At 45.7% G+C, this 8,432-nt stretch overlaps 1 protein-coding gene across 1 annotated transcript in view; it reads left to right on the forward strand.

Moving 5' to 3' along the window:
• Positions 1-1,061: 1,061 nt before the first annotated feature.
• crocc2 (ciliary rootlet coiled-coil, rootletin family member 2) overlaps positions 1,062-8,432 on the forward strand; it is a gene marked incomplete at both ends in the record, with an annotated part of 61,831 nt that continues 54,460 nt past the window's right edge. The window contains 3 exons of the mRNA XM_080535959.1: positions 1,062-1,124; positions 1,508-1,652; positions 2,124-2,239. Coding sequence (XP_080392085.1) covers positions 1,062-1,124; positions 1,508-1,652; positions 2,124-2,239 — 324 coding nt within the window. The remainder of the gene's footprint in view (positions 1,125-1,507; positions 1,653-2,123; positions 2,240-8,432) is intronic.

Here is an 8,432-nt window from a genome sequence, read left to right on the forward strand (position 1 = left end):
GTTTGTTTGTTTGTTGAATCATTAAATCTTTATAGAACATGCAGCACTACTATACTGAATGGTACAAGCATGGAAACTAAATGTATTACGTCTTCTTTACTGTCTATGATGTTCTTACACATGTTTGTGTTCAAACAACTAATCGAGATATATACAGGTGCAACTAAAAAAAATAGAATATCGTGCATTTATTTCAGTAATTCAACTTAAAGGGTTAAACTTAGATATTATATAGACTCGTTACATGCAAAGCGAGATATTTAAAGCCTTTATTTGTTATACATTTGATGATTATGGCTTACAGCTTATGAAAACCCCAAATTAAATATGTCAGAAATGTTTAATATTACATGAAATCAATAAGAAAAGGATTTTAAATACAGAAATGTCAGCCCTCTGAAAAGTATAATCATGCATATGTACAATGCAATGAGTCTATATAATATTTAAGTTTAACCCTTTAAGTTGAATTACTGAAATGAATGGACTTTTGCACGATATTCTAATGTTTTTAGTTGCACCTGTAATAACACCTCTATATTCTCCTTGAGGTGTGCATTAGATATTCAGTGTACTCTCTTTAGGGTAATCGATCATTAACAGACTTGTATCCATAGAAGCGACTAACTAACTAACTTCTCTGCCCATCGGAGGCCCGCGCGTCCCTCGCGCTATGGAAACAAACGTCCACGCCAGCATTCTGTTTCCATGGCAACTGCGCGGGAGCGTCCGGTTCCCCTGGCAACCGCTCCTGGGACTTAATGCCTCGCGCTCTGTTGTCTTTTGCAAAACTTTCTTCTGAAAGTTATTTAGGGTGCCCAGCACCCGTGTTCAGATACACAGACAGACAGACAGTCTCCAATGCTCAGACGAATAAAAAGATCATGCAACGTTTCACTTTTTTTGTTGTTGAAAAACGTCGTTTTTGTAAGTGTAATTCTTTCGTTTGACAAAACTTGCCGGTGAATATAACCTGTTGCTTCGTGGTTTTATGCATTTTTTTGTGCAATTTTATCTAGTCGGCAAAGGTGCTAAAGTGAAACATATTACTTTCCCCCATCATGAGTTCTCATTCTCAAGGGGATCGAGACGCACCATCGCCTGGACTGGCAGCTGTGATTCAGGTGCGTGAAAGACTCATACTGGCTACACTGATGTTGAGCTGAGCTCAGGTTATATGTTATACCATGTCTCCGTGGAGTATAGGAGAACATAACGAGCATTCAACATTGTAAATCGGTAATACACACTTTGTAACACAAAAATATGTGTTTACTATATCTATAGATATATAATATCACATCTATCTATGTGTTTAGAAGTTTAATTATGACAAATCACTGAATGAATATACTCTACACTTAAAACTGCATCAATATTTATTACAATATTTATTATCACAACACCCACTAACCCAATTTGAAGTAGTGACATTTAATGAAGAGCATTGAGTTAATTGATTTGGAGTGCCTGGCTGATGAGATGATGATGTGATTGGTGGTTGTAGAAGCTGGAGGCGTCCCTGGTCCACCCAGAGGGCAGGGTGGAGGAGACCCTGGTCCTACGGGGGGATGGACAACACTCCCCTGCCACGCCCATCTCCACCCGCATCCGCCAGATCATCACCCAGAACCTGGCAGAGCAGCCTGGTGGTAGGCGCACCTCCACCTCTCTCAGCTCCACACCTCTCTCAGCTCACAGGGGCGCTCGGAGGAGTTCATCATTTAACATTACAGTGGACCCCTTCACTTTCCCACATTTTGTTTTGTTATAGACTCAATTTAGAATAGATTTTTTTGGCCATCAATTCCTATGCAAACCAGAGACCCTATAAAAACAAAAGGTATTAACTATGAAATCACATTAACTATTATCCTTGCACTCAGATGGACTCAACTTAACTTGTTGACATTAGCATTTGAGCAAATTCTAAGAGTGTCATCGTAAAGAGTCTGAATACTTGTGTAAATTAGGTATTTCTGTATTTATTATTTTATATTTTTTTATACATTTGCTTTTTAAGATGTCTAAAAAAGTGTTTTGGCTTTGTCATGATGGGGTTTTTGGTTGTTAATCCGTTTTAAATTGAGTCTATAGAACAGGTGATGTTCTTCCTCCCTCAGGTGAGACGTCTGACGTCAGCACGCTGGAGGAGAACCGGGTCCTCAGGGAGCAGCTCTGTCAGACCCGTCTGGACCGGGACCAGCTGCTGGTCAAAGAGGCGGCGCTCACAGACCGGGTAGGACCACCAGGACCACCACTCTCTATTGTCAATCTCATCCTTTATTACTGGCCACCTCACATTCAGGCAGGGTTGTTTACGAGGTATTAAAAACAACAACGCAATTCTCCATACCTGTATCCAAATGGTAAATAAATGGACTGACTTATATAGCGCCTTTTTCCAAAGCGCTTTACAATGGCCTCTCATTCACACATTCACACACCAATGGCGGCAAGCTGCCATGCAAGGCGCCGGCCGGCCCGCTCACTGGGAGCAATTTGGGGTTCAGTGTCTTGCCCAAGGACACTTCGACATGTGGCCAGCCGGGGCTCGAACCGCCGATCTGCCAACCTTGCGATCATTAGACGGCAGCTCTACCTCCTGCACCACAGCCGTATCCATGACAACAACATGTAGCTTCTCAGTTCTGTATTAATCAGATCAAAGGCAATCAGTTTCTAAACATCAGGTAATAACACAGGTAATAACACAGGTAATAACACAACCACCACAGTACGATCACCTTCGTCATGATAATTCTGACTAAACAGAAACCTTCTTCCTGCCCTCCACTCCCTGCGTGCTAAATAGGAAACCCCATATCAACATTTATGTTATTTTGGAGAATGTGGATCTATCCATCACTTCTGTTAACACTGGAGTAATACATATAATACATCAATATCTGAAGTACTGCACTTCAGCCGAATAAGCTATTACAAACACAACTTTCCAGGAAACTCCGTCTTTGAGTCAGAATTATTATTTCTCTTAAATCTTAAATCCTGCTCTGTGGCTTAGTGGGTGAGACTGGAGGAGCGAACGTAGTTAATAATGTGAGAGGTTAACACATCTCCTCTGGGTTTCTGTTCTTTAATGGGTGGGTAGGTCTCAGGTTTGGCCCACAGGAGATCAGAGAGTCAGCAGCCACACTGGGGCTTTGAATGAGCAGCGCCACATCGCTTTGAAAGGGAATATTCTGCCCACAGCACACATCAGTGCTGCATCGGTCTTTCCAAAAGGGAGGAAAGCCCTCTGGAGTTGATCAACAAACAGCAGTAAAGTAGCTAGCATGTTAAAACTGGTCGTGTCACATCTCACATGCGCTATAACTAGGTGTGTTTATCTCTGTGTGGAGCTAAACGTTTGGAAAAAACGACTGAATGTAAATTGGCTTTTTTCCACATTAATTGAAATGCTAAAGGGGCATTACAGTGTACAGATTAGCAGAGTTAGCTGACTGTCCATTATGTATTTTATGTGTGTGTGTGTGTGTGTGTGTGTGTGTGTATGTGTGTGTGTGTATATGTGTGTGTGTGTGTGTGTGTGTGTGTGTGTGTGTATGTGTGTGTGTGTGTGTGTGTGTGTATATATATGTGTGTGTGTGTGTGTGTGTGTGTGTATGTGAAAGAAGTCCATGAAGGGTTTCCTTGTGGTCCCTCCAGCAGAGTTAGACCCCCTCCCAGTCAGCAGAGTAACGACGGCCCAAATCTGGCCCACGTCTGTTTTCTACCGGATTAGATGTGGCGCAGGTACGACTCTGTTCCACAGGCTAGACGTGGGCCGAGTCTGGCTGCAGTTCCTGAGTCATACAGTATCTCTGTCATGTAAAGGACAGACCTTGGCTGGTATGTGGATGTGTGGTATGTGGAAAGTGTCAATCCCATCTGGCAACCCTGCTCCCGAGTCCGATTGTGACGTGGATGGAATGTAGCCAATCAAGAAGCGAGCTGACTTCTTCTTTTCGTTCTTCTGCACTTTATTTGCCCTGTCGCGCATGGCTGCCTCGTACAGGTCAGTCAGGGTACTACGTTAGATCACGTTTGATCATGCGAGATTTCTGGCTTGGGGAACAAGACTCTAGTCTAGACTGTCGTAACGACAGATCTTTATGTATGGGGTGTGCTGTATTGGGAATATCGGCGCACACCACACACAATACGATCAAAACTGTTCAATCCATGATTCTTTATCTTCATATGTGGGGTCTCTCTCAGATAAAAAATCTGTTAAGATTTAGAAAATCCTTATATGTGTACCAGGCTTTAATGAGTGTAGGGGTGTCACATGTGTTGTGTCTTAATTGGCCACACCTGTCTAATTGTCTCTTATTAATTGAGATTTTAGGGAGTCCAGAGGAAGCTACCAGATGATTGCTTGCTTGAAACAATATGTATAAATTATGTTGTATCAGTATAGTCATTTCTTAATGTTAGTCTAGGACACAGATGGTCTGTCTGATGAAATCTAGACTTATCTCAACGTATTGACTCAGATCTTGTCGAGTTTGCTTTAGAATTCTGTGATCACTTAAACTGGGTAAGTCTGATAATGTAGAACACAGAATATTCATAACTGAAAACTTGATTGTCAATTTCATTCAGATCTAGATTTCTTCAAATCTGTATGTTCCATCTCAAGATGAGTAGATTTCCCAGAATGCTCTGTTTATTTCTAAGCAAACAGACCGTTCGCGTGAATCTCCTCCTCTCATCTTGACTGGGTTTAATACGTTTGACTGTGGCGAGCTGTAAAACTGCGGAAATCAGAATAAAACTGTAGCTTTCAGTTATGGATCTCAGAGTTGATCACTTCTGTGTGGCCACACCAGTTTCTGTGGTTCCATGATTCTACATTCTTAGCCCAAGTGACAAGATCCTTCTCTGTGTGTGGCTAAGACTTTATTGTGCATGAAGTATGGCAAGCTTAATGATTTGGGCATGTCTTAGCAAATCCCAAAAGGGACCAAGAAACTACAATAACTTTTGTGGGGCATAATAACTTAAGCCAGAGTTGGCCAACAAGCAAACTGTCTATTCTCCCACATTTACTGGTCCCCCATGTTCTGCCCTAGTAACAATGGGAACTTGTTAGAAGCCATGCACAACACACAGTACCAGAACTGGTACATAAGCAACGTCCCAACTGTCTCCCAGGACGGGTCCCCCACGTTTAGGCCAAAGAAGTAACTACTGAAACGTGTCAGAGACAAATCGGGACGTTAGAATTATAAGGTTCTATCTCCATTTTTGGTAAAAATTTAGTTTTTTACATAATCTGATCCATTAGGTGTTTATTAATGCCTGTGTGGTGTTATTTTTAAAATGTTGACATTTTTGAGTTAGTAATTAATAAAATACAAAGGTTCCATCTCACAGAACATAATGGAATGTAAAAACTTTGACGCTCAATATCTCTGAACTGCCCTAAACGGAGATAGAACCTTGTCATTCTAAACGGAGATAGAACCTTATCATTCTAAACGGAGATAGAACCTTATCATTCTAAACGGAGATAGAACCTTATCATTCTAAACGGAGATAGAACCTTATCATTCTAAACGGAGATAGAACCTTATCATTCTAAACTCACGAGGTGACATGAGGTTCAGCAGGCTACGGCAGATAACATTGGTGGCTTAAAGCGTTCCGTAACACCAAGAATATTCCATTTGTACACAATTTTTACCTGTTTTGGGAGAGACCGGCTGTGTGTGTGCGTGTGCGTGTGTGTGTGCGTGTGTGTGTTTATTGTGAGTGTTTGTGTGTGTGTGTGTGTGTTTATTGTGTGTGTGTGTGTGTGTGTTTATTGTGTGTGTGTGTGTGTGTTTATTGTGTGTGTGTGTGTGTGTGTTTATTGTGTGTGTGTGTTTATTGTGTGTGTGTGTGTGTGTGTTTATTGTGTGTGTGTGTGTGTTTATTGTGTGTGTGTGTGTGTGTGTGTGTGTGTATGTGTGTGTGTGTGTGTGGTTATTGTGTGTGTGTTTATTGTGTGTGTGTGTTTGTGTGTGTGTGTGTGTGTCTTTATTGTGTGTGTGTGTGTTTGTGTGTGTGTGTGTCTTTATTGTGTGTGTGTGTGTGTGTGTGTGCGTGTGTGTGTGGGGGAGGGGTGGGGTTGGAAGTTGGACGACAAGGTCAGTGGCCTCCTCTTCCCTCGAGGCCCCTGAAGAAAAAGCAAATTTTTCCTGCTGTACAAAGCAGCCGTGTGTGATAACAACACTGCCCTCTTTCTGCTGCTGCGTCTAATGATCTCCCCCTGCTTGACTTATTTAAGAATCTCGGGGGCTATAAATAAAACGTAATTAGCTCGGCTTTATAAATAGAATATTTGTTTATTTTTGGTTGATATTTGAAAGGTGTGAAAATACGCCAGAGAAACTGAAAGACCGAGCTAAGTAAAGCAGATGAATGTCCTCATCACTGCCAGGTGAGGAAGGGGTGAGGGGTGCTGGGAGTTCCCCTCCCTCACCTTTAGTTTAGTCACGCAGAACGCAAACACTCGTGTTGTACATTGGTCGTGAAACTACTGTGGTTAGCAGAGTGAAGAGGCTGGTTGCGGAGGCCCTTGTTGTGGCTTGTCAGTCCCGGTGCCAGCTGCTCTCTTCTCTCCTCTCTCACACTGTCAGAGACAGTTTTCCATGCAGGCTGTGATTGTTTGGCAGCAGGTCGGCTGCAATCTCAACATGGAGGCTAATCAATGTCCTGGAGCTACACAGCGCTTTGATTGACTGTGGTATGCACCATGCACGCAGGCAGAGCCCACGCTTGGCCTGCGCTCTGAGGCTTTCCCTGTAGCTTTAGCCTTTACACGCTTCTCCTGAATACCCAGCGCTCCCTCAACTTGCATCGCCTCGGGGAACACATATCTGCAGCATCTGATCTGCTTTATTTGTCATCCCCCTTTAAAGGTCCTCTATGTAACATTAAAGAACATAAAAGGGACAGTGACAACTTGTGTGTTGACTTGTATATCAGGCAGCAGAGCAGGTCCACACTCTGGGTGCAGCTGTGTGGTGTGAACCAAGAACTGAGGTCTCCATCAGCTGTTTTAATGTGCTACCCTTTGATCTATCACCCTCTGAGGCAGGATAGATAGCATCTTCATGTCATACCAACCTGTATGTTAATTGGTTTGATAGTTCTTGTAACACTTGATCACTCACCGTCACAGGATGTTGTGAAAACCAGTTCCAACTTCCAAACGGTTTGCCTGATTTAGTAGCTTGTCTACTAAAGTCTAAATCGTACACATTCAAGCTTTCTAAAAGCTTCCAAATGGTTGTAATTACTAGAGTGTAGTTAGTCTTTGTCCTACCCGATACTTGGTTTGTATACAAACATGTTGTTATGACCCAGGAGTGTTCTAGGGGAGGGGCCAGGGGTGTTCTAGGGGAGGGGCCAGGGGTGTTCTAGGGGAGGGGCCAGGGGTGTTCTAGGGGAGGGGCCAGGAGTGTTCTAGGGGAGGGGCCTGGGGTGTTCTAGGGGAGGGGCCTGGGGTGTTCTAGGGGAGGGGCCAGGGGAGGGGCCAGGGGTGTTCTAGGGGAGGGGCCAGGAGTGTTCTAGGGGAGGGGCCAGGGGTGTTCTAGGGGAGGGGCCAGGGGTGTTCTAGGGGAGGGGCCAGGGGTGTTCTAGGGGAGGGGCCAGGAGTGTTCTAGGGGAGGGGCCTGGGGTGTTCTAGGGGAGGGGCCAGGGGTGTTCTAGGGGAGGGGCCAGGAGTGTTCTAGGGGAGGGGCCTGGGGTGTTCTAGGGGAGGGGCCAGGGGAGGGGCCAGGGGTGTTCTAGGGGAGGGGCCAGGAGTGTTCTAGGGAGGGGCCTGGGGTGTTCTAGGGAGGGGCCTGGGGTGTTCTAGGGGAGGGGCCAGGAGTGTTCTAGGGGAGGAGCCAGGAGTGTTCTAGGGGAGGGGCCAGGGGTGTTCTAGGGGAGGGGCCAGGAGTGTTCTAGGGGAGGAGCCAGGAGTGTTCTAGAGGGAGGGGCCAGGGGTGTTCTAGGGGAGGGGAGGGGCCAGGGGTGTTCTAGGGGAGGGGCCAGGGGTGTTCTAGGGGAGGGGCCAGGGGTGTTCTAGGGGAGGGGCCAGGAGTGTTCTAGGGGAGGGGCCAGGGGTGTTCTAGGGGAGGGGCCAGGAGTGTTCTAGGGGAGGGGCCAGGAGTGTTCTAGGGGAGGGGCCAGGGGTGTTCTAGGGGAGGGGCCAGGAGTGTTCTAGGGGAGGGGCCAGGAGTGTTCTAGGGGAGGGGCCAGGAGTGTTCTAGGGGAGGGGCCAGGGGTGTTCTAGGGGAGGGGCCAGGGGTGTTCTAGGGGAGGGGCCAGGGGTGTTCTAGGGGAGGGGCCAGGAGTGTTCTAGGGGAGGGGCCAGGGGTGTTCTAGGGGAGGGGCCAGGAGTGTTCTAGGGGAGGGGCCAGGGGGGTTCTAGGGGAGGGGCCAGGAGTGTTCTA

The sequence above is a fragment of the Nansenia antarctica genome, assembly GCF_963989245.1.
Source record: "Nansenia antarctica genome assembly, chromosome: 7".
NCBI lineage: Eukaryota > Metazoa > Chordata > Actinopteri > Argentiniformes > Microstomatidae > Nansenia > Nansenia antarctica.